The following is a 26,112-nucleotide window of genomic DNA, read 5'->3' on the forward strand; positions in this document are numbered from 1 at the left end:
AAGAGGACGCGGCAGCGCCTTCGCCGCCGGCTGGGCCGCTGGACCTCAACGGCGAGGCGGCGCTGGCACCGCGCAGCCTCAAGCCCGAGCGAGGTCGCTGTTGCGCCGGCCGCCCCGGCGCTGGAATGCAGGCACCGCCCGCGACACCACCCGCCAATAATGATCGTAACCGAGGCCTTGTGAGCCCTAGACAAATCCCCGGATTTTTGTCGTCTCCCTCGGCTCCTCCTCCCCATTTGGGCCCTAAATGCTTAATCCTTTTAGTCGAAGTTAGAGGTGACTTTTTATAAATTGGGGCGCGGGGTGGGGGTGGGGGACGGGAGAGGAGAGGAGAAGGAAAAAAGCGAAACAAAGGCGATTCCGAATGCCACCGCTGCCAGTCCAGGCAGAGGAAAATACATGTGCGAGTGCGTGCGCGCGCGTGCACGTGCATGTATGCACACGCTCTCCTCCTCCTCCTCCTCCTCCGCTGCCCTACTGGTTAAAGTCAGCCTGGAAGGACGGGAAATTGTCGGTGTTTCGAAGAGAGCCACAGTTTGTTTTTGTTTTTTTGTCGTTTATTGTTTTGTTTTGTTTTTGAAACGGACGCCTCCGGGAGAAGGTTGGTGGCGTTTACGTCCCCAAAGGGTTCTCCGGCGCTGAAAGGAAGGGTTTCTCTCTTTACGCGCGCTGCACAGTTAGCTATGAGACCCCGGACGTTGATTACAAACTGAAGTAATTAAGGCAGTTTCGTGCTGTCGAGAGAGAGACAGCTCCAGCCCCAACAACAAGAAACTACCTAAATCACCGACCAGTTCTCAGACTCCTAATTAAGCTCTCCCCTCCCCCCCCCCGGCCGCTTTCCTTAAGCAAAACGGTCTCGACGGGGCCGGGGGAATGGGGAAGGACGGCACGAAGCACGCCAAGGCCAAAAATAACACAAAATAAAGAATAAAAGCCGGCAATCCGACTCCATCCTCTCCCGTGGCCCTCCTCCTCCTCCTCGCCCTCCCGATCTCCAAACTGCCCTCGTTCTCTCTTTTTAATGTCGCTGCTGCTTTAACGTTTCCGGCAAAAGAGGGAATCGGCTGTACAGGCCAGGCCAGAGTCTTCGTATGGGGAGAATCAGTGGGGTTCAGATACGATTTGAGCCACAAGCGTCCCTTCTCGAGAGCAAAGGACTCTCAAAATGTTGGCGTTCAAAGTCTGCTTCTGCCCTGGAAAAAAAAGAAAGAAAGAAAGAGGGGCGAAAAAAGAAAGGAAAAAAAAAGAAGAAGAAAGAAAAACACCTTTGGCGAGTCAGGCTCTCCTCCTTGTCAGCCCCCCCCCGTCTCTGCCTCTTCCACCGCCCCCCCCCCCATTTCCCTTTGTCTGGAATTTTCTATTTCATAAACATGCCACCCTCTAGCGCCTAAAGGGCGCCCACGTCTGCCCAGGCATCTCTGAGTGCTGCCAGGTAGGCGGAGGGGAAACATGGCGGAAAACCAGGATTAATCGGAAGAAGCCGTGCTGAAATATTCGAACTCCACGCGCGCTCACCTTTTCGGACTGCTTATTTTGAGTCATCTAGGTTTCCCCTTTTTAAAGCTGAGAATAGTTCTGCGCTTCGACTGGGAGAATTTAAACCGATCCTTGTGATTTCAAAGCACGATTAAAATAAAAATCACAATCATAATCGCAATAACAATAGTAAAACAATCATCTACAATCAAATATCTCTGGACTTCCTCTGTCTGCTCAGCTCCTCACTCAAATGAAACCCCTCGCTCGAGACAGCAACAATCTAGATATACTAGCAAGTCATAAAACTGAACAAAAGCCGACAAACCTTACAGCACCGCTGCTATATGGCCCAGACAAATTACGACCGTCTAGGTAATATTTAAATAGATTCCTAAAGTAATTGCAGGGGGCTCGGGCAAACTCTTCCCTGTTGTAAAAGTTCTTGGAGATTTAAAAGTAAGACCCTGAGAATAAACAGCCACAAAACGAGGTTATTTTTTTTAAAAGGGGGATTCATTCCATGTCCTTTATTCTTCTAAGAGAACATAAACAGCTTCTCCATTTTGTTGTGTTTTTCTTTTAGCTCCACGCACAGCACCATTGCAATGTTAATTTATTCGCTTTTAAGGTAAGAACAAGATAAACCTAGAACTAACATTTCGAATAATGATATAGAATGCTTTGCTTCCAACTGTATCGGCATTTTAATAATATTAATAATATTAATAGACATTTATACATATCTGTATCCATAGATTATTATTTCTTCTTTTCTTTGTTTGCACTACACGCTTGACCTTTGCAACGCATGTAACTTCACATTATCAAGGAAATACGTACATCTTCTCCCTGGCTCCTTAACGTAGACAGGAAATCATTCTGGAACTCAATGTACACAGAATAACACACTTCTCCCCAGGATGGATTGGGCACCAGGTCTGGTTTCTTTTTCCCATCCCAAGGCCAAGATTTTCCCCCGCCGTTCTTTCTTGTATGTGCTTGTCAAGCGTAACTAGCAGTAACCCACTTTATCCAAAGCAAAAAAGACCGCTCGGTAATTATCACGACCAGAATCCAAATAATTTAGGTAATAAAGAACTGAAAACCGTTCCTATCTTTCTGGGATGGAACGGGGAAGAGGTCTCAGTTTTCCCCTCACGGATATTTTGACAACTGTGATTTTCAGCGTTTGGGAAAACAAACGAACAAACAGCAGAGAGACGCACAGTTTTGATTCCTTATTCCAGACAACTTTCCCCCCCCCCTTCGCGTAGGCTACGCAAAAGTGAAAAACAAACAAACAAAAAATCAACCGTGTTAAGCAGCAGAGGAACCAAATTTAAAGCACTGAAAAGGCAGGTAAACCCAGTTCAAACATAGAACTAACACCTACCAATGTGTGAATGGGTTTAGGGGTATATATGTGTTAAGGGGAAAATACTATTTACCTTCAGCTAGGTTTGGCTCAGTTTTCTGAAAGGAGATGGGGGAGAAACCTCTAAGGTTCTGGGAAAAAACTACTTCTCGGAGCCCGAACCCTAGAGCGAAAATAAGGGCAGTAGGAGGGATGGCGTCCTGTATATCGTTATGGCTTTATCCCAACAAAATCATTTATGAAGATGCTCTGGAGAGAGGTTGAGAACGTGATGAGAAGGTTCAAATCCATAGAGGTGCTAGTTAGTAGCTAAAGCTGCTGGGATTTGGGTGGGTGGTTTGGGGGGGGGTGAAAAACGGTCCTGGCTGTTTAGACCACAAACAATGCGCCGGTAGGGTTCATCAGGAGAAATTGAAGTTGGCTGTGAGCTCCCGAATTCGGTTCTCCCGGTTCATTTTCTTGAGTTTCATCCTACGGTTCTGAAACCAGATTTTCACTTGTCTGTCTGTTAGGTGGACTGTGCGGCTGATCTCTAGGCGACGCTCACGAGTCAGGTACATATTGAAAAGAAACTCCTTTTCCAGCTCCAGGGTCTGGTGCTTGGTATAAGGGCACCGTTTCTTTCTGCCACTTTTTGCGGTTAGCCAGTTGGCTGCGTTCTCTCCTTTGGAACTGCCTGGTTTTAAGGAAGTAAAAAAAAAGGATATTACCAAATGACGAGAGAAAAGAAGGCAAACGCTGGCCCGAACATGTACTGCTGAGTGTAGTATTTATGAAATGCTTCTACGGGCACCAAGATCTTCCTTTAAGGTTCGTTTGCGGGGCTGGGGGTTGTATTTTTTTTTTAAGCACGCCAGAAAATGGCCTTATTAACATCCAACCAGGGATTCTCTCTCGTCTGAAAGAGCCGGTCGCTGTTGCAGTGGACACCGACGCATAAGCGGTGCCTTTGGCAGTGGCGTCCTACGGTACTTCCACGCGGCAGTAACTTAACCTCTTACTTCCCTTTGAAACGCTTTGTTTAGAGGCAAAAGGCCAAACAATTAAAAAAAACCCCTGTAACAACACCAATCAGGTGCTAAATTTAACATTGCTCTGGTTTTTATTCCTTCTGTGAATATTTCTGCCCAATTCTATGAACCAATTGCAGACGCCCTCTCCAAATACATTTATTTAGGAGTCAGACCTTTTAGCCCCTTGGAACAAGAATACGTCTAAACGATCGAACTCTGTGTTTCCATTTCTCCCCCTACTTGTTAACTGCATTTATGGCAATTGGAAATTTAGTGTAAATGTGGTTCATCACACCACATTTAAAAATGCACATGTCCATTTGTCTGCATATGCACACATTTAAAATGTAAGCATCCGTTTTTCTATATATTCATTAATGTATACTCAGAGGTAGAGAAAGCCACCTCTCTGTATACAGGCAAGCTCATGAATACACATATACATATACATTCATGCAGTGACGCACAATAACCTCATTAGGAATTATTGCTGGAGGTGCAATAGCTGAAAATCCCTGAGCTGCAGAAGTTCTAGTTTGTTTTGCTTTCAGGAGACAAGGCACCAGCAAGTCTCCCTACAAAAAGGCCCATGGAGATGAATGGGTGCCAAACAGAGACTTTCTGGTGTTCTCTGCACCGCTTCCATTCATGACAATGGCCCTTAGCCTAGGTATTATGGAAGCCTCCTTAAGCGCCCGAGAACTTTCCCGGTGTTATCGGCAATCCAATTTGATAGGACTTCACAGAAGGAGGATTTCAACCGAGCTGCCTTTTTTTAAAAGGCATCCAGGATCGTAAACTAGAACTTTAGCCTGTTAATGGGTTTATTTATTGGCCCTGGCCTCTTGCTTACTTTGGACGCTTTACAAACATCTATGTTATCTCTTCAAGCACTTCTGCCTCACTTTCCGCAGAGACAGATAGCTCCCCCCCACCTTGCAGTTGGGCTTTAGGATTTGGCTCATAGCCAGCTCCCGAAGGCTTAGAAACTGGAAAGGGTGGGCATCGATTTTACTATTATTACCGTTTTATCCTAGTGTCCAAATATGACTGCAGTTGAGTAGATCAGCTTAAGCCATCCTTTTTTTTTTTGCCGGCTGGTGGCCGAACATTTCTTTTGCTAACCTGACGACCTAACCTCCTTTCTTCAATACCCCCACCCACCCATCCTTTTTCTCTTGGAGGTGCTTTCTCCACCCACCCCCACTCCTTTTTTTTTCTTACCCAGGGTTTCTTTCTCCGTGGAAAGCTTGCTGCTCTCGGAAGGCGTGGGCGAGAGTTCCTCTGCCGCGGAAGAAGCCTGCCCTTCTTCTTCCCCGCTTTGGGAAACGCAGACCAAAGTGCTAGGTGGAGAAGAATCTTCATCCTCTTTTCTCCCCTGGTCGGGAGGGGGGAGCGCCGGAGGCAAGACCGGAGGGGTGTCAAATCGTACTGGAGGATGCGGGGGAAACTGGGAAGCAGCAACTCCTTGCCCTGGGAGGTGGTGCTGGTGGTGCTGGTGGTTGTTGTTATAGCTGTTGCTGCTGCTGCTGCTGCTGTTGTTGCTGCTGCTGCTGCTCTTCGTGGTGCCATAAGCTTGAGACAAGCGGAAGTAACCTGGGACAGGCACCCCGGTGGTCACATTGTTCATGGAACAGACCTCAGAGTTTAGCCTTGGGAAAGTCGACAAGTCGGTAGCTGTGGCTTCTTTGGGGCCTTTGTCAGAGTCATAGAGGCAGTAGGAGTTCTCCTCTTTAATATTTGGAGCGAAGGAGCAGGAGGTAGCCTGCGGGCTTTCGGGTTCTTCCAGGCGACAGGACCTTGGGGGATCTAGCCAGACTTCCATCCCTGACATGTAAGTGTGGGAAGCGGGGACCATGCTTGGAGATGGACCTTCATTGCGTTTGCTCAGGACCGGGAAAAGTCCATAGCTTTGCAACCCATAGGACAGATCGGACGCCTGTGGCAGGTAGACACCACTGTTGTTGGGATAGAAGCCGCCGCCGTTGCCTCCTCCTCCTCCTCCTCCTCCTCCTGCAACTCCGCCACCTCCTCCTCCTCCTTCCCCTCTTCCCGAAGCTGAGTTTATCAAGGAATCCACCAAAAAAGAGTTTGTAGCGGGGCCCTCCGAGCATGCCATTGTCGTGGAATAATTTGGCGAAGAGAGCAGATAGCCCTTTCTGGCTGACATTTCTTGTGCAAAACATGCTGAATATGATTAGAGATACCCCTGCGCCACGGCAAGTGCGTACAGCCAATGGAAACCCAGCCCTCCCCAGCAACCCCTCCCAGTTTGGTTTCGTAGGCACTAAGCTGCTCTCGGGTCCACTTGTGAATTTCCTATACATATAGATATGTGTGTGTATAAGTATGTGCCTTTGTATGGAATATATATATATTCCATGAGTAATCGATGTTCCCACATTGCTGCATTTGTCTGTCTGCAAGAATTGGAGGGGGACAAATGTAAGTGGCACAGCCCAGGAGAGGAGAAGAAAAACAATAGAACAATTTGCCTATTTTTAAAAAATGCGTCCTATAATTGAGAGTATTTCTATTAGCATATGTGCTAATATAAAACTGCAACGGTGCAGGATGGCTGTTAAGTGTTTAGATCATAAAGCGATCTATAAACGAACCTTTCACCATTCCTCCCCCAGCTCCTTTCCCAGTATATCCCAATCCCCCTCCCTCCACCTTATTGCACAGCCGGTAGCTGTGATCAAATTAATAATGCCATCAAATCCTGGTATTTACGGCTAGGCTCTGGGACATGTATTTGCTTACCTACTTTAGTGTTACGATGATGATAGTGGTGATTACGTATCATGGGCCACTGGAAGTTCTAAACCAAACCTGACCTTCTCACTAGCAGTGAAGGTTTACGGACATCATAAAGTCACCCAGTGGCTCCTCAAGATGTCAACTACAGTAATGAAGATAATCCTCGTACCCTGCCGTTCACTTGGTGTGCCAGTCTTCTGGGTGTTGTTGTTTTTTTAAGAGGGGGGCTGCTTTCAATAGAGGCTTCCTTCCAGGTAAGTGTCCATAGGATTACAACTTATAAAATGAGATCTCCCAGCAAAAAACAAACACCCCCCCCCAAAAAAGCTGAAGTAAGGCACTGCGAAATAATCCTATCTAGTATCGCAGAAGCAGTAACAACCCATCTCTGGAGTCTAATTTTGCAGCTGGTGAGACCCACGGATCTGGCTTGCAGCGAAAATACGAAGCAGAAATAATAGCAGAAAAAGAATCTAACCGGTACTGTATTATCATACGCTAAGCTATTGATTCAAGAGTGTCCAACTTGAAGAGGGTTTGCAAGTGGCTTCATCTTGGATCCTTTCAGGGTCATCCGCTCTCCCTTGCAATCACTTCCCACCCATAAAAGCCCTAAGAAGAATTGCTAGACAACACTGTACAGGCAATCTGTGTTTGTGGCAGAGATGGTAGGCAGCTAGCAGACGGAGAGTGAAACCGTCAGTCAAGGAAGATAGATTTTTATAATGCGGAACAAGAAACGGGGCTCTGTTTCTCTCCGATTCGGACCTGAGCTCGCTTGGAATTCATATACGTACCAGGATTTTTTTGGAATTGTTCGTTCAAATATTAGTTTTCTTGACTACAAATATTGTTTAACCTTTTTTTAAAAAAAAATGAAAGGTTGTGAATTCATATTTAGCAACCCTTGTTCCCAACTGCTCCAGCTGGTAGGATTTCAATGATTGCCTGTCTCTGTTCCCAAGCGAGAAAGAATATTCTTTTGAAGGATTCAAGATTGCGCAGTAAATCTTCGGCTTGGGTTCCGTTTTGGCACCCACGTCTTCGTCCATAAAAAGTCCTCAAAAGCGCTAAGAATGCCAAGGAAATCTGCGAGGCGAGGCACCGGCTTCACTTCTGCCCAAGCCGGGGCCATCTGCAGAGGGGACCCTTTCAAACATCACTTGCCCTCTCCTACGAGAACCGGCTTACCCTTGGCTTTCATACAAAGCACCCACACCACGCCTGAGCAAGTGGGTCTTGTGACCCAGAAGGCTTGCACAGAAGACGGCGGCTTTCCTACGCTCATAATATTTTCTTAAAAGTTGGCCTAATAAAGTTATCGCCCTGATACGGAGCTTAGATTTTGAACTTTGTTTATTGGTCGGCAAGGCTGCCTCTGCGGGCCGCGCTGCTGCCAGAAAAATGCCCCAAAGCGGCCCCCCATCAGCAGATTAAGTATCGGTCAGTGACATCTCACTCGGCTCAGTATCTTGCATTCCTTTTTCTTCGGCCTATGGGGACGAAATTCCCTTCGGACACGTTGTTGTTGTTTATGGAGAGTCCAGGAAGGCGAGCGACAAAGCGGGAGGCAAGTTAAAACGGAGGCGGCTTTCCTGGGTCTTCTTGACCCTCGGAGAGGTAACTTAGTAGAGATTGTTGCAACTTGGCCGGGCTCATAGGATAGGGCTCACAGGGAAAGCTAAGGCATCTCTTTAACGCCGCCCTAGTCATACATTTACACACATACACACCATTGCCGCCGCCTCTTGCCGATGGCCTGCCAAGGATTGTACCCCTAACTTCAACTTCTTTCAGTGGAATTTAACCGGGGAAGCCAGCCAGGAGAACCAATTCAGCAGCCTCTGGAAAGACTTCCCTCCCTCTTTTTTTTTTTGTACTACATAGTAATACTGTTTGTATTTCCTCAGCCCCGCTTACCTTCCAATGTACTACAATGTGCTAATGTGTGGTGAACAACGTCTTATCAGCTTCCTTTGAGGGCCATATCACTTTCCTCCAAAATGAATACCACATCAGAAACCATTTTATCGCCTAGTATGTAGAAAACGTATTATCAGTGGACTTAGCCTTAAAAATTCAGATGTAAACACAGTGAAAGCAAGGCTCCACCCACGACCCCTCTTTGCTGTTCCAGAGGCCTTCCTTGATTCAGAACGGATCTCTCAACATCTACAGAAGCCTGCTTTCTGTGTGAGGGATCTCCATTTTTCCTTGATCATACCAGAGGAAATGCGGCTTATTAAATCAATCCAGAAGCGAGCTTTGAACTGGTAGGAACCTTCCCGCCTGGAGTAACAACGAGAGCAACACCAGCCCCACCAGTCTACTTTCGTGTAGGGAAGGGAACGCCGGGTTAGAGAAGAAAAGAGGCCGACGGATCACAAAAGTCTGTTAAAATCTAAATAAAATGATGGCGAATTTATAGATCCCTCTGGAAATGCTTTTAAAGGCCGGTGAGGGGGGTGGCAGCGGAGAAAGAAGGATGGATGAGTCTATGAAAAGCTAAGCCCAGGGATATATAGGAATGCACACCTCTTCTGAACACATTTGACCACAAGGGCCAGCTACTAGCTCCCTCTTGTCCTATTCGTTTTGCATTTCGGGGCAGTCTGCTTGAGTGTCCACCGTGGGAGAAGAACTGGACCCCTGGTCCGATCTAGCAAGGCTAAATTATTCTACGAAAAATATTAAGAAACTTAGAGGCTGGGGGTGGGTGGGGTGGAGGGAAATCTAAATCAGAGACTAAGAACGGTCCGAAAACAGGTTTTTCAATCTCCCTTCTTTTCATTTCTTTTCTTTTCTTTCCTTTTGAAGCGTTTGCAACACAAGATATATCCCTCTGCGGTCAAGGGGTTTCTTTTAAGGACACCCTTGGTTTCTTTAAGCCAAAGTACAGGGCAACAAGCAACCCGCAACTCACATCCAGGCCTCTTTTATTGTTGCGTTTATAGGACCAATGCGCCTGGCTTTGATGGTCAAGGCACTCAGGGTCTGATCCAAAGCCTGGAGAGGTCAATGGTAAGGAGGTTCGCGTTGACTTCAAGACGGCGGAGCGGGGGGGGGGAGAGACGGTGTGGGTGGGTGGGGGCGGCGGAAGCGCGCTTTGGATCGGGTTAGGAACTCGTGAATTCCACTCGGGTGTTTTCTTTAATCGCTAACAAGGCCAAGCCAAGCAAACATCAACTCGCCTCGTCAAAGCCAGTGAAGTAAAACTAATAATGTGCACTTGATGCTTAACTATAAAAGATAATGGTCAATTCTGGAGCAACTAAACTACTTTGGCGGGCATTGTGTGTAGCGGCCACATTTTAAACACTTAACAATGTGTTTCGGACATTAACCAGGACTTTATAGCATTTCTTGAGACTATTAGGCAGGGCACAGGACGAGGAAGAACCCCTCTTTCATTCTGCCCCTGCCAACAACCATCTCCTCTTGGAAGTGGAGGAAGGTGTGTGTGTGTGTGTGTTGGGGGCCTGTTGTTAAGCCGCAGCCAGCCACTGTCCAACACCAGAACCAAGCATTTGGATCGGGGGCGGGGGGGGGACGGGGAGCGAAAATGCAAAATCTCCCAAACTAGGCATGAGGATCAGAGGAGCTCAGAACATCCCCAGCAGAATCTCTGTACCTAGTGCAGACACCGGTAACGCTATTAATTAAAACAACAACAACAACTTTATTGATCTAAGAGAAATATAACGGATGTTTTGGTAGAGTCCTAAAGTTGTTTTATAAGTTTGGATTAAAAATAAATAAATAAATAAGCAACATTTGAAAAGGATAAATAGACCACCAGCCTCAACCCATCTAAGTAGAAGTAAGAATCCTTCCCTTTCTCTTTCTCCTTCTCTCTCTCTTTCTTTCTTTCAGATTTCTCTCGCTGAAGAGTGATTTATCCACTTATTATTTCCAGAAGGAACCAAAAGGTACAGCATTGTTAATCAAGGGATGCTATTTTGTATGCTAATTAAACCGGGCTTTATGTTTCTGACACAGGCAAATTGAGGTTTGCAGGGAGGAATAGAAAGGGGGAGGGAGAGAAAATTATAAAAGGTATCACGGGAGTCTGAAAGCTGCCTGCCTCAAATATATGGTCACAGACTGCATTTTGTAAATCTTAATCAAAATTAATTTAATACCATCAGTGTGTTCTTATTTAATGTTAAAAGTGCCAGTTGTCAAGAATGTGACTGGATGCCAAGTCCATTTTCCCTCTGGATAAATTCCTAAACAGGCGACTTTCCATTAGGCTCTTTCTTCTCTCTCTCTCCCTCTCCCTCTCTCTCTCTATCTCTCTCTCTTCCTCTCTCTCTCCCTCTCCCTCTCCCCCTCTCCCTCTCTCTGCTCCAAGAAAGGTGACAAATGACCACCTAAGTAATTTTTATCTTCACTTGGAAATTCGTTCATGCTAAAAAGAAGAGATGTGTGTGTGTTTTAAAAGAGTGAGTGACGAACGGGTTTGGGAGATTTATTCCTTTTAAAATTTGGGCTGCCTTTACATCTTAAATGCAGCTTGCAGTCTGGTCTGGCTGAATTCCTACTCGTAGTTTCTCTTGACTGATTTTCTTTGCATTGATACAGACGGTATTTATGTGCGGCTAACCAAGTGCAGGATCGCAGCCTGACCGCCCTGCGGAAAGCGCCTTAAACTGGAAAGAATTCTCACTGCCTTGTAATCCGGCACACTTCTGCGTTAGAATGTACAGGTCCACAGGGCCGGGTGTATTAGCAAGAAACACAAAATAAAACAAAAGCGGGGGGGGGGGAGAGACGTTGGGGCACCTTAACGGCCGTGTGTGTGCACATTTACCTGGAAGTAAATTCAGGTGAAGTCAAGGGCATCGTCATAAGTAAATTTGTTTCAGGATTGAAGCACAAATTGTTTTAGATCTCAAGGGGCCTTAAATTCAAGAAACGATGGCCTTCCCCAGAAGCAAATGTAAACAAAGGCTCTAGGAGTATAATAAATGTTCTCTGGAAAACAATTCCATGCATGTTTACATGGAACTAAGTTCTGCTGAATTTGGTAAGATTTCCAAGTTTACACAGGTTCAGCAATTAGACATTTTTGCTAGTACCTAGATTTCTATTCAGGTTCTTGCTTTGGTAGATAGTAAAGGACCCCATTTGCCTCTATGGTCTGTAATGAAAATTAGAAGGTGTATTGATCTCTGTGTTAATTTAACAGAACTGGTTTTATTCCCTTCGAAGAGATTTAAAGTAGGCAGTAAGAGGTTCCAAGTACAGCCAGGGGCCCACTGTTTTGCTTTCTGGGTTTGTGTTTTTAAAACTGATTTTATTTCTACCAGTTAAGATATGTTTTATTTCAGATGAGGAAGCAAGAAGCCACCATGAAGAAAAACTCTATTGATTTGCATTTCTAGGTCAATTTTCTTGTAAAACACTTCTATCATTTTGGATAGTTATTCTCTCTGAATGGAAATTTCATGGGACTGGTAGTGAAGGTAAAGAGGGTAGGAGAAAAAACTGCTCCTTCTTGTACATAAGCATGTATAATACTTAGAAAAAGCACAATTTTTGGCAGGAGATTGTATCCAGATTTAGACATATTTTGAGCAGAAACAGTTAAGTAATAACTAATTTAAGTTCCATTAATTTCAGGAAGTTTGCTCCAAGCGTAAGTCCTGATGCCACCCACAATAGATTTTTTTTTTACATCCCCTCTCTCAAGCACTCAAGTTAAATCAGACAAGGGGGGGGGAAATCAAAGCCCAATGCTCTAAGTAAAACATCGTTTTCCAAACTAGGTCTAGCAGCAATCTTCATTTTGCAAGCAAAGCAGTGGTTTAGTCATTATAGAAATTGTTTACTATATTTCAGCAGCAAAACAGCAAAAAACGAGGAAAGTGAGTTTTTAAAAACACCAAAAAGCTTGTATTTCTTTCCTCCTACCTTTGTTTCAGTTTCCCTCCCCTCTCCTCTCTGTCTTTCAGGGGTGGTTAAGCTTTGTTTATTGAAAATGAATTAAAAACATGGCTGGTCTTTTCTTTGCAGCTGCTGTGCTCAATATTTTCCCCCAATGAAGCTTCCTTTATAAGAAGAAGAAGAAAGCATGAGATGATTGGTCAGCTGACTAAGAAATAGATTAAAAGGCTAGTAAGCAGCAAGCTAACCAAGGAACATTTCCTTCCCATATACTGTACAGTATATGTGAATTGGTTGCTTTAGTTTTTCTCAGAAACCCTGGAGGCAAATACAACATCTTCTTCAGTCCTTCCTTTCTATAATAATCAAATAAAGATGCAGTACTGGACGTCAGAAGTCACATTTTCATGGACAATTATAAAACAGAGAGAAGCCTCTAATACAAGACTCTCTTTGAAGTGAAATGTGGAAGTTAAAAAAAATAAGACTACAATGAAAACTTTCCAGAGGAGGATAATGCTAGCAGAATGGGATTGTACAAGTTTGCCTAATGGCCCTAAGAAATCTTCCAATGTATTCTATGTGCTCGGTAGCTTAGACAGAAAGTCTTTACATTTGGCTTGCCAATATCAGATACATTAGGAGAAAACAAACCCAACCTCACCCCCCAATCATGGAGATGAACTTCCCTTCTGGAAGGTGCCTTCCATACCAAGAATGCAATACAGCAAAAGCTAGGCATCCCCAAACACCATTGGAGTAAATAGGAGAAACACAGCATGATTCCGAACTCAGATCACTAAGGGTTGAATGAGGTTTTGGGGAAAACAACCTATGCTTGCAGCTTTCCACGTGCGCCCATTCATTGTGCCACATTTAGGCCATCCTGACCTTGCCCCGTATGCTGACGATCAGGCCCAAGGCTAAGCTGCTCATTCTCCTATAACTTGATCTCACTCCTTGAATATCTTTATACTCAAACCAAGATCAATACAAATCTACACCGATGTTTTAAATGAAAGCTGACTTGACTGGTTGGGGGAAGAGGGGTTAAAAGAAGAAGGATTTTACTCTCCATCTAGTTCTATTGATTTCCATCTTTTCCTTAGGGTAAGGGAGCCAGACTGACTTCAAAAGAAAAAGGCATTTTAACAAATACCGCTGTTAATCAACCGTAAGCGTAGGCGCTAGGCCAAATTCCAGTGAGTAAACTGCAGTTCAAATCCAATAAGGCCATCACAAATATCTGCCATTCTCAGTCTATACCACAATAGATCTACTTGATAGAAGATACCTAGTGTTCTCCACATAAACGTCAAGATTCATAATATTCTCAAGGATACAGTTTTTATAAGAAACCCACAGGTTTCCCTTGCTTATTTTTTTTCTTTCAAATCGACTCTTTGCCAGACTTCTGCCTGAAATCTCTCCTCCATTTTTCTTTACTTCAGAAAAAGAAAGAAGGAAGGAAGGAAAAGAAAGAAAAGAAAAGAATAATTCATGTCCAAACTTAGAAAGCGAGCAAACAATTCTTGCAACAGATAGCAAAGTAATCATCAGATTCCAAAAGACACCACAGCCTTAGATTTGCATCCAAAGGAGTTGGGAGGGCAACATGTTTGAAACCAAGGGAACTTAAAGGTCACTCTAGCTGGAGCTTGGTAACTATGTCCTACTCTTTAATTTCCAAACTTAGGCAAAAAGGAAATACTCACCTTTGGCGTGTTCTAAACCCTGAAGACATCTACTCTCTTAGAGAACGTATGGCAGAACTCTTTGCTTTTCCTTGAAGCAGTGAGCAATCAGCTTCACCTTACCTTTACAAATCTGACCGTGGACAGCGAAATAATATAATGTGCAGCTCCTAGAACAGTAAAGGGAACAAAGGCCAAGATTCCCCCCCCCCCTCCACTCCTCTTCTCCCACTGCGGCTTTGACATTGATCTGAAGAACGCCATCTTGTGGCAAACCAGGTGCTTAGCAGAACAGACCTGACAACCAATTTTAAACATGCCCTCATTTAACGAAGGCATGCTAGACCCAGACAATTGCCCCTTCAATTCTTCCCCTCAGCAGCTACGAGAGATTGCTGAAATCTCCACCAGGTTTATAGCCATGCTTTCCCAGTATGCAAATAGGCAAGTCGTGGGTACTTTTATGACTCTATTGTCCCAGCAATGCACGCACAAACACACATACACACACATGCGCATACAGAGAATTAAAAAAAAAAAACACTGGGCTAGGAAATCACTACCAGCCCCTCCACACAAACTAGAGAAACTCCATGACTCAACCTAGCCATGAACAACCAGTTAATTTTTAACTAGCAAAAGGAAGTTGCTGCTTGAACATTATTGCCACCCATCGATTCCCCTGTGCTTGTCTGTCTGCCTTCTCTCCATCTATCTTCCCATCTCTCCTTTTTAAGAGCCGCATTCCTTTGTGGCAGGCTAGCAAAATAAACAAACAAGCAAGCCAGCGTCTCTCTCCACTCCTTGCTTCATCTTTGTCCATTTCCTTTACCCAGATGCTGTCTGGGTAGGTGGGGGATGTCGGCAAAAGCCCAGAGCCTGTTAGCCCTTCACCTCAAGGTTATGGGTGATGTCCAAAGCAATACGGAAGTTCAAAGCCAATAAACAATAGGAAAAATGGAGTGTACTTTCTTTTCTGATTAAGAATAAGGGGCTAAGAAACCAATCTAATACCATATTTTCACAAAGGTCTATGTTTAGCTTTTAATACCTCCCTCAGGCCACCTTCAGAGATCAAGCACAATATCATACAATCCACTTTGGTTGGGCTTGTGCAAGAAATGTATTTCAGAGAAAACAAGTATTTAAGCTGCACTCCTAGGTGGCAACATGTTGCAGCGCCATGTTACAGCTCTAACTTGGCCTGCTGGCTAGCATCACATTCTGCCCCAAACAATCTTTACACTTGAAATAGAGTGTTCACAGGTACATATTTGGAATAAAGAGGAATACACCAATCCAGAAAACAACATGGGCTTCTCTAGTGCTTTCTATGTCTGTGAAGAACACATAAACCATATTCCAAAATTACTTGACGGACAGATTGTTTCTCTGTAGTCCAGTCAAACCTAGGCCAGCACTAGCTAAACTCTGCCTACACATTCATAAATGCCAGACATGTTGTACTGGCTTATCATGACTTGAGCAAGAGCAATAGGTGAGTGAAATTTCCACCCAAGCATCTCATTTAGAACTCATAATTCAAATCCTCAGCCCACATCAAATAATATCCATTAAGGTGACATAAAGATGAAAATATAAATTTCCCACATGTTTATTTTTGATGTGTGCCCTTCCACTGTATGCATGCAACAAAAACTGTCAGCATATTAAAAGAAAGCTGTATATACACATGATCATACATGTTTTCAGACAGTGGTAGCATATAAGATACTGCACTTTGTGAATTGTGTGAAGAAACTAAGTCCATTTTAGAAGCTGGTGATCTTTAAAACAACATTCACATCTTGCACATGTTTGAAAAAAAAGCAACCAAAAATCCAACAAGGAAAACAACTGTTTCAAAAAGTATAACAATAAAAACACCATTTAAAAATGTACAAGTCTTGTAAAACACTATTCTTGTATGAAATATACATTCAGATATTCTCAACAGCAAATGATCTTTACAATAAAACACATATCCTTTGTAAACTGATATAGAATTTTAAATAGTTCTTTCTTTTTAAATTGTGTTTCTCTCTCTCACACACACACTTTGGTTCCTGCAGGGAAATATATTTCTTTATATATATTTAAAATAACTCCAAGGAACTCTCAATTCTTTGATTTTGCTGCATGAACAGCTAAGTAGGACTTACAACACTCAAAGTGGACAACAAGGTATGAAAACAAACTCAACATATTTACATTGTTTGCCTTCTGCTTGGTCTTCTAAGGAAATACTAGTGATTTTAATGATCTGATACTAGTGCATTGCACATATCCATGGTCCAATTTAGTATGGTGTGATATTTGCCAAACTATCCTTCTCCACAGGTATTTCTTGAAGCAAATTTGTGAGAAAGAAGACAGAAACTTCCTTTTGCTGTTTTTGCTTTGGAATTTCCAGATTAGTCTGTCTGTCTGTCTTTCTTCCGCCCCTCCCCCTACATCTTTAAAAAGTATTTTTGTTTTACTTTTAAGCCATTTCAGTATGAGCATCATGATTTGTCTCCAAAGGATGGCCATTTTTCAAGTTATTATTCTGTACAAGGAGAGGTAATTCATGTGGCTATGCGTTTGTCTCTTCAGTGATTGTTTCTTTACCATATATGGCAAATTAATACCTGAAATAGTTTCAAAAGGAAACAGTCAGATCTTTTACGTCATATCACCTTAACACACAATAGAGTTGCGCTCCACAAGACATCTCTATGAACATTTATGATTGGCCTTGCAAAGAAATAAGTAATGTTTAGAACAGTTTAATTAAAAATCTAATTAACAGGAAAGGTAATTCCTCTTTGTGGAGGATGAGTGGTCATTTGTGGGGACAAGATGGTGGGTCAGCGGTTGTGCATTGAAAGGTGGTGGAAATGTCTGAAGGTTTGCTTTGCAGTGGTCCTCAAGTTCATATGCTGCCATGTGTAGCTTTCCAACCAATGTTCCACAGTAAGAAACCAAGGTAACATAGTAAAAAACCAACATGAAGCACATAATTCACTCCCCGCTTTTCATGTATTCAAACCCCCCTACTGGAATGAGCTGCAGTGTCTTGTAGATAAAAAGGCATAAAATTGCCTTCAGAGTAAAAGATGCTGGATAGCCTGTTGGGAAACGTGGCTCCATGGTATAAACCCATTCCAGTTGAAGTGTATAAAGATATTCAGCAGTTTAAAAAGAAAAAAGGAGAAAGAACCCAGTTGGTTTATATTGGGAGTTGGGGGTGTGGGGGGAGAGAAATCTTAGCTTTTCAGAGTCCTCTATCACTTTACGCACCTCCTCCTTATAAGTAACCCTGTGGCTTGACCTTGTCAAGGGCAAGATCTGAATTTAATCTCATCCTGAAAAAACGCTATAAGTTTTCCCCCTTCTTTTCTTTTCTTTCTTTATTTTTAAAGTAGTGGATTAGCTGAATAATATTGCAATCGGTCCCTGTTAATTTTTTTCTCTTTCATTCTTCTGTTTTGGAACCATATTTTTACTTGACGGTCGGTCAAGTTGAGCATTCGGGAGAGCTGGAGGCGTTTCTCTTTGTTTATATAGACACTGAAGAAGAATTCCCTCTCCAGTTCTCTAATCTGATATTTGGTGTATGGGCATCTCTTTTTACGGGTGCGTTGTCCACCTGTGGAATGAAAAAAAATAAAGGCAGAAGCCATTAAGTCTGGAATCAGATATGGCTGGGGGAGGAGGATTGCAGTTAATATTTAATCAAAGGCCAATTCATATGTTGTTGAGTTGCTGTTCTTTCTAAGAAAAGCTTGGCATACTTCTACTTAATGGTGAAACTCTCTCCTATTGAGCAGCTGCATCTATTAATTTAGCCTTATCTGGGGAAATGGCTTGCATGTGATGGGCCAAAGAGACCGAACTTCACTTTGAAGCATCACTTCAGACATCAGACGATGCTACACTATCCATGTTCACTCTGAAGTCAGTCCCACAGTGCCCAGTGGGGTTTTCTCCCTCCTCAGATGGCTTTTGGAAAGAAGCTTTCTAGTGCTATCTTAGACGTGCTTACATGGAAGAAATCTTCCTCCCTGACTTCAGCAGAGAAGACTCCTAGTTGAGCAATGGAGAGGATGGAACCCTTAGATGGTCTACTGAATGGTGAAATGGATTAATATCTAAATGCAAAAGGCATGGAAATTCTTCAGATCAATCGCGTACTTCTGTATGAAGATTGGGTAGGTTATGACAATCACCTTGTAATCCAGCCTCAGCAGCTCCCTTTCAGTTCTGCACCCGAGCCTTAACAAAACCCATTGAAACCTTAATAGCTTTGTAACCTCCCCAGACATTTATTAGGAAATCCTCCTATGCCTTCATTGTGTTTTTAATCTTAACCTTGGTTTTGCCTTTGTATCCCATCCCTCTTCAACAAGAAATACCCAAAATGACCATTAGTTCCTTGCTTTTTAATTTTTGGAATCTGCTGTTTTTGTTTTTAAAATCAGTCTTCTCCCCTCCCCCCCCCAACATCAGCTACTCTTTTCTCTCTTTATCAGCCACAGTAATTTCAAAATTCTTAACCAAGACGGGTCTTGGGCAGTATTTAAATGTTATTTTACACCCTCCTTTCTCTTTAAGTTTTAAAGGATTTTAAAAACATTGAAGATAGGCATTATTTAAAAATAAGAATAATAACAACCCCTCCCCTTTTCCTGTTACAGTTCATTGTAAGGGTATTTTTCTAGGGGTTGGAAGGGACTGTTGTGTAGACAGAAAAGGCAATATTAAAAAAAATCAGACTGTGACAGATCGAGTAACAATGGCAAGCAAGAAACTGTTGGACGGAAGGCAACACGTAATTGCCACAACGTTTTAGAAAAATTGCTTCCTTTACACAAAAAGGCCAGCTTCGGGTTAATTTGTTGCATTTAATATATTGCTACAATGCAGGCGGCTACTTTATCTGCTATACGCTATTCTCGTGCAATCATTAAAAGCTAAGATGGCTTTGAATACAAGTCTCTAACTAGACTTCTGGGGCAACACATGGCTTTTATAAAAATAATTTTTAAAAAAATAAATAAAAAAATCACCGGATTACATGCATATCAAAGGACTCTGGAATTCCCTTCTGGGCAAATTTACAGGCGCAAACCGAGCGTTATTATATTTTCGAGTTCTTGACCACAGAGTTTTTCCTCCCCCTCCCCCTTTCCCTCTTTATTCTTTTTTCTTCTCTTCTCTTCTCTCTCTCTTTAATGATTTAAGGGAGGAAAAAAAAAGACTATTTTTGTTGTTTTTTTAAAAGGCATCCATTGGCCGGTGGGTATTTCACGGCCAATTTCAGTCCTCGCCACGTGATCTCGTCTTTTATAACAAAGTTTTGTTGGGGAAAATCTAAAGGCCCTTCATAAACCTTATATGCTTATAAAACAGCATATAAAAATTTAACAGCGGCGGTGCGCTAAGATTTCCAAGTCCCGTTCATAAAAGCGCTAGGGCGCTGCCTTTATACGTACTGGAGCTGCTGGATTTCTCCTCATTGTTGCCGGAACACGAAGCGGGGCTGCTGCTGCTCTCGGCCCTTCGCCGCCTCTCCTTCTCCTCGGCGGCCGCCGCCGCCGCCGCGCTCGCTGCCGCCGCCCCCGCAGCGCTCGCTGCCGCCTCCCGGCCGCCGCCGCCGCCGCCGCAACTCCCGTCCGAACTTGAAGTTGCAGCCGCTGCCGGAGCAGCCCCTCCGGAGGGCATTTTCTCGCCGGTCTTGTCTCCTCCTCCGCCGCCGCCGCCTCCGCCGCCTCCGCCGCCGCCTGTGGCCGCATAGTCCGCGTGGTTCTCCGCCGTACCATAAGCGGTCTCGAAAAACTGGTCGAAGGCTTGGGGCAAGACTCCGTTCCTGCCCACCGTGCTATAGAAATTGGAGGAGACGTTGGTGGCGGTGGTGGTGGGGTGGTGGTGGTAGACGTTGGCCGTGTTTTTCCCGAACATCTCGCCCATGCTGGCGGCAGCGGCGGCGGCGGCGGCGGCAGTATTGGTGGCCGGCAGGCAGTCTCTATGCATGATCTCCTCTGCCGAGTAACAGTGGGCGAGATTGTTCCTGGGGTGCCATTTACTGGCCGGATCAATGGCATACTCCCGGAAGGTGACTTCTCGCACAGGTTGGACCTGGGGAAGGTTGGAAGAGTAGGAGTATGTCATGGGGCGAGAAGACGGGGTCTGGGGCAGGAAGGAAGGGAGGCTGGAGAAATCAGGACCCGAAACGTAGTAAGTACAACTTGGCAAATACATATTAGAGGAACAAGGAACACGCTCATCAAAATCCATCATTAGGGCTACCTCGGGCTCTCCGCATTAGCTGAGCTTAACATGATTCTCTAATGCAGCTGCCTCTTTGAAGCAGATCCGTGAAGTAAGAAATTTGGAGACGTAAAGCTGACGTGGAAATCTATCCCCATCCTTAGCAGGGAGGCGCTGGTCATGTGACCAAATGTTGAAATTGACAAGCCGAGAGTATGGGCCTTCTCTCTCTCTCTCTCTCTCTCTCTCTCTCTCTCTCTCTCTCTCCCGCCCCCCCTTCTCCGCTGCTCTTTCTCTTTCCCCTCCTTTGTGGCCACCTCAAGGGAAGCAACAGATCGTCACTTCGGTCTTCTGGCTAAAATCCACGAAATCTAAAATATAACTGGTGCCTTCTGGACGGTCGGGAAGACCAAAAGAAAAAAGAAAGAAAGGAAAAAAAAAGAAAGAAAGAAAGAAAGAGAAAAGAAAAGAAAAGAGAGATTGAGACGGGGGAGAGGGGAGAGAGTGAAGCGTGGTCTCCCTGCCTCTCCCCCACCTCTCCCCCCACATCTTTCATCATCCCCCTCCATACCATATCAAGGTATCTCGAGCACATTAACCATGGAATGGAAACAGAAGCGCCCAATACAGCCCTCTTTCTACCCTCCCTCTTCTCAAGAGCACGCTGGATGGCTTCGATGCAATGCCTTATAATCTTCTAATTCTGCCCACATCTGATTTCTGGTCAGACTTGCTCCAGAACCCATGGAGCCTTTATTAAGTGCTCCTCCGGAAGACGCTCAGCCGAGCCCCGCTGGCTCTAGCTGAACACAGGGCCGGAAAGAATGCGCCAGGGTCAAGTCTGCACTGATTTTCCTGGTGAATGGATGACATGTTCGCATTCAGGTTCACTTCCGAAGGCGCTCCGTGTCTTCCTTCCTTCCTCTTTCCTACGTATTAACCTCAGATAGCCTGGATGGCTTCGGCCCAGCTCCCCTCTAGGTGTTTTTGCGATATTTTATGCTCCCTAACCAGACTTCTCCTTCTCGCCTTCTCTGTCATCCCACGCTCGCCAAGTGCGAGAAGCCCAGTGGCCTTCATTTATTCTTATTGTCAATGCGCAGACGTATTTTACATTGGAATTCATCATGTAAAAGGGCGTTGGTCTGCCATAGACTGGAGGTATCACTGCGAGGTCCCTCATCCTGCACTCCCCGCTCCTAGAAGTGTCAGGAGGACGCCGGCGCCGGTCGTCGCAATGGACGTGTGAGAATCATCAGAATTTCAGAAGAGGTAGCAATGGTAGTCTGTGCTCCGCATATCAGGCCAAAGCAAAAGAAAAATTTAAAAAATAAAGAAGACAAAAACGTTGTGGCATCTTAAAGACTAACTGCTCTATTATAATATGAGCTTTCGTGGACGTCCAATTCCTCAGACATTTCAATCAGTTTCAGTCATTTAACGGATAGTTACTAGATAATTACCTAGTGAAAATAATTACAATATTATCAAAAACCCCGCCCCCAACAAAACTGCAGCAAAAGTCATCTTTAGCAGACTTTGTGCTTCTCGGAAAGTGGACGGATACGACGAAGTCGTAGCAAGGAGACCTAGGAATCGAATCTAATGAACTTACATGGGAGTAAGACCCCTGAATTCTTTGGAGCTTCCTTATGAAGAAGCCTCCCTAAAGAGCGATGCAGAAAATGCATAGTAGTGTTGATGGTAACCACCGCGGGAACAACTCAGGTCGAAGGTAGAGCTACAGAAAACATAACAACAGCTAAACAGCACATCCTCCAGCCTTGTACAGACAGGCTTTATTCTGGAGTATTATTCAAAGGAAATAGGTGATTTTAGTAGTTCTGATCGTCATGGGGTGACCGGGGTCAGCACTATGAATTCCTAACAGAGGGATGCTTTGGAAACGTTGTGTGTAAATGTGTGGGGGTATTATTTTTCCTTGAAAAATGTACATTTTTTGAAAATAACACTTGATATGAAAACAGGAGGCTGAAAGTTCTGCTCTATATTCTGGAGATCCTCGGGATTTAAAAGTCAAGATCGATTTGTTTATTTATTGCTGAACTTATCCTGACTGACACAATACGAAATCTAATCATGTCGGATCCCAGAGAGGGAAAAAAAATATTCTCATTATGTATTTTCTGTATGTTCGATTTAACCATACCAAGCTGTAAATATCAATATTATCTAGTAATTACTGTGTAGTGGAGTAAACTAATTTATTAGAAGCAATGTTTATACGCCTTTTACGTCCCTTCGCTGCCCTGTCTTGCTTTTTCTTTTCTTCTCTTCTCTTCCTTTTTTTTTTTAAAGGGTTACTAATCACAAATCAAACGCTTTGGACATATCCCTTTAATGAACTCTTTATTTTGGATCGCTGGAAGAACTTTTATGGGCCTTCAACGTTTGTGAGCTGAAGTTGAAATTATTAATTAATCTCCCTCCTTGTCGTATTTGCCAAGAGAGTCGATGAAAATAAGAGATAAGCATGTCATCAAAGGACTGCTTACAGATTGCTCGGGTCTGTGTGGGACTATAAAATGGTTTTATTTCTTTTCTCCTCCCCCCCCCCACCTTTAGAGGGGGAAGGTGCAGAAATATGCAACACTCATGCTTGCCAAATTGGCTTTAACGAGAGCCTTTTGCTTTTATTTCCCCTCTGTCCCGAATAAAACCAGGTTACCTGAGCACGGCTGGGTGTCCCTCCCTTCCCTTCCCTTCCTTTCTTCTGCTTCTTGATATGAAAAGATGGTTTGATTCTCTTCTTCCCCACCCCTTTCTTCCAAACCCCCGCAAGGGCGAAGCTCTGGACGATTCTAACCCCCACCCACCCCAAAAACAAAGGCGCCACCATTGCGGCTCGCTCCGCCTCTTCTGCCCTAGCAAACAACTCCTTGCACTTGTATGGCGGGGGGGGTGGGAAGGGTTGGGTCGGCGGGAGAGAGCTTTGCAAGCTTCTCATTGAACTCGGCGCGTCTGCGGGAACCGAAAACAATTCTAGACTGGCCTGGGGTTTTATGGCACTTTTGGCAGTCAACTTCAGCTTGTCTCCGAGCAGACACGCAGGAGAGAAGTGACCAGACGTGAGAGCGACACCGCCTACAAGGATTCTACTCGTGGCGTTCAAGAAAAGGCGCCAAGCCCTTAGACTTTGGGTAAAGGGGGTACGTCTGAAAGCACAAGGGGTTGCAGCAGGAGGGGGTTCTCCTAGAATCCTCTCTGGTGCATCCGTTCAGACAAAGAGGAGATCAGGGTGGGTTAGAACTTGGGGGGGGGGAGACTGGAGCGGGGGGGGGAGTGCGGGTAGGGGAGAAAATAAAAGGGTCTTGGGTGAAGGAAGCCGATCTAATGGTCTGCATGCATCGGCGTCTTGGCTCTGGGCCTTCAGGAAACGATGGAGATATTTGGAGATTCCGGGGAGTTGGATTTGAATGCAATGGAAAGATGACGGCAGTCGGGGAGGGCGGGTTGCGGGGACTATGAAGTGCATCCTGCCAAATGCTTTCATACCATTAAAAACAATCTTCTTGAAAGGACGTCAGGGTGCCGCTAGTCTAGGAATTAGGAAGACACCCAAGGCACAAGTTTGGACGTCGTTTGCTGCTCAGTGAAAGGCAGCTAATGCGCGCTTAAACTCCCCCAAATGGGTCCGTAATGAGGGTAACCCTGCCGCTAAGGTGGCTGCCTGGGAACGCCACATTGCCGGCTTGTTCTTTTGGCTCAGTTTTTTCAAGTATTCCCGTCGTGCCTTCTTGGCGACTAACTCGATTAAAATGGGTTTAGCAGGAAGGGGGAAAGGCGAGAGGATCAGGCCCGGTGCTCCCATCCTCCCCCAAAGGCACGTCAAAAGATGCAAGCATTTAAAGTTGAGGGGGGAGGGAGAGATCTGAACTGTAGTTTAATCAAGAGACTAGATAAACAAGCGGTTTTTGCAACAATAGCTCCGGGATTTGAAGAAGGCTTCGATCATTTTAAGGAGAGAAGAAGAAAATAACAATGTTGTCCGCAGACGCCTACATTAAATGCGCAACAGTGATATGTATTGCAGCTAAGAGAGAACAGGGAAGAATTAATCCCAAATGCTCCTTCTGTCTACCATCTCTAAAATTCTGCTCGTTTTCCTATTTATAAGTCTGCCGCATAAGAGACTGTTGGGAAGCCTAGCAGTCACGGGTATACAAACCTATATTGATACGATATTGCTTTTTAATATGGGCCATGGTCTTGCAACTGTAGGGTTTTACATGTAATCGGAGTTTGGGCCATGTCATATACAGTATGTGTGTGTGAAAAAGATAAACGATTTCCTGGCCTCCTTGTTCTTATGCACGGTCAGTTTTACTGTCATACTGCTGTTCACATCTACACTTTGTAACGTTATTCCAGGCGTTTGTAATTAGATAGATTGTAGCTGACACCTAAGTACAGGAGGGAGATGACTCCCTCGTTTGGATGCTGAGGGTGAGTCGTATTTGTCACGGTTTGTTTATATATACTACATATACCTGTGTGTGTGGAAAAACGTTTTAACTTTGGACTGTAGTTTATAAAATATATATTAGAATTTGAATTTTTTCCCACTCGCCAGTCTTTCCATCATGATCGTCTCTTCTGCCTCTTTGCTATTGTTCTTAGATATTCCCTGGATATTTAAAGCGTAATACTATAACAGCTCAGGATTCAGCAAAAACTTTAATCTTTAAAATTCTCTTGGTTTCAAATGGAAAGATTTTCCTTTATTGTCCTATTAAAATCAATGGGATTTGAGACCACTTGTTCAGTTTGGTGATAAAAAAATTGTCAAAACCCGTGGCATATTGAAATAAATGCTTGAAATACCTGCACCCTTTATATTCCCCTAATAGTGACTGCCATATAATCAAAATATGATTTAGGTGTTTCTGCATACAACGCTCATGTTGTATACAATTTAGCTCAATGCTCTACAATGCTACATGCTATACAATACTCGTCTTGTATAAGGTCAGTATTTACGCTGCAAATGTCAATACAAAAAACATATAAAAATAGTATTCTTGCCACTCGGTACAACTGCGGTATTTCTTTTGATTCAATGCATATTTTCCTGCACATAAATTGTGAATCAAATCCTAACAAAACTGGAGTAAGTACATTTGACGTTGGTAAGTATGACTCAGAAAACTTTGGAGACATTTAACTACTGTGAGTTTCACTTGGATAAATGTAATTTTCTGTACTGCTACTCTGCAGTATTACGTTCTGCTTACCGCCGCCACCCCATTTCAAATGCATTCACTGAGAAGCAAATCCCATTGGGTGTGTATCATCCACTTCAGTGCCAAAAAAACACCCACAAGCCCACAGCTTCTGTTTTACACCGAGCAATAAAGGAATGCCTACTCAAAAGTAAAGCATACTGATTTCGATAATACTCTCCCTCAAGACTGTGTGGGTTTGGATTCTCTGCATTAGTGTGCCAGATGGATAAAAATAGAAGAAAGTTCTGGGAGAAGATTATTTTAGATGAGCAAGAGTTTCTATGTACAATTTTAGACATGCAAATGTTTGTAAATATTATTTTGTATATACAACCATTTTCTATAACCCATTCATGGAAGGAGATGTTATAGGTTCTGCTCTTTCACAGTTTTTCACA

At 44.1% G+C, this 26,112-nt stretch overlaps 2 protein-coding genes and 1 long non-coding RNA gene across 4 annotated transcripts; 1 reads left to right on the top strand and 2 right to left on the bottom strand.

Annotated features, from left to right (window-relative positions):
- Nucleotides 1-311: 311 nt before the first annotated feature.
- LOC144583458 (uncharacterized) lies at nucleotides 312-2,398 on the top strand. Its single transcript, XR_013537224.1, has 2 exons — nucleotides 312-1,854; nucleotides 2,066-2,398. It is a non-coding gene; the product is annotated as an uncharacterized LOC144583458 (long non-coding RNA).
- Nucleotides 1,974-14,194, bottom strand: HOXA10 (homeobox A10). The gene is made up of 2 exons (XM_020782077.3): nucleotides 5,095-14,194; nucleotides 1,974-3,533 (listed from the first exon to the last, which is right to left on the bottom strand). The coding sequence occupies exons 1-2, from the start codon at nucleotides 6,038-6,040 to the stop codon at nucleotides 3,259-3,261; spliced, it is 1,221 nt and encodes a 406-aa protein (XP_020637736.3). The 5' UTR covers nucleotides 6,041-14,194; the 3' UTR covers nucleotides 1,974-3,258.
- A 1,636-nt stretch (nucleotides 14,195-15,830) lies between these two features.
- HOXA11 (homeobox A11) lies at nucleotides 15,831-23,303 on the bottom strand. Of its 2 annotated transcripts, XR_012088321.2 has the most exons (3): nucleotides 19,694-23,303; nucleotides 17,499-17,847; nucleotides 15,831-16,846 (listed from the first exon to the last, which is right to left on the bottom strand). XR_012088321.2 is itself a non-coding variant. In XM_020782066.3 (2 exons), the coding sequence occupies exons 1-2, from the start codon at nucleotides 20,496-20,498 to the stop codon at nucleotides 17,615-17,617; spliced, it is 1,038 nt and encodes a 345-aa protein (XP_020637725.2). In that variant the 5' UTR covers nucleotides 20,499-23,303; the 3' UTR covers nucleotides 16,853-17,614. The 2 variants fall into 2 exon arrangements, 1 of the variants encoding a protein (XP_020637725.2); XM_020782066.3 differs by lacking the exon at nucleotides 15,831-16,846 and having other exon boundaries at nucleotides 16,853-17,847.
- Between the last annotated feature and the right edge of the window lie 2,809 nt (nucleotides 23,304-26,112).

This window comes from Pogona vitticeps, chromosome 6 (assembly GCF_051106095.1).
Source record: "Pogona vitticeps strain Pit_001003342236 chromosome 6, PviZW2.1, whole genome shotgun sequence".
Lineage (NCBI taxonomy): Eukaryota > Metazoa > Chordata > Lepidosauria > Squamata > Agamidae > Pogona > Pogona vitticeps.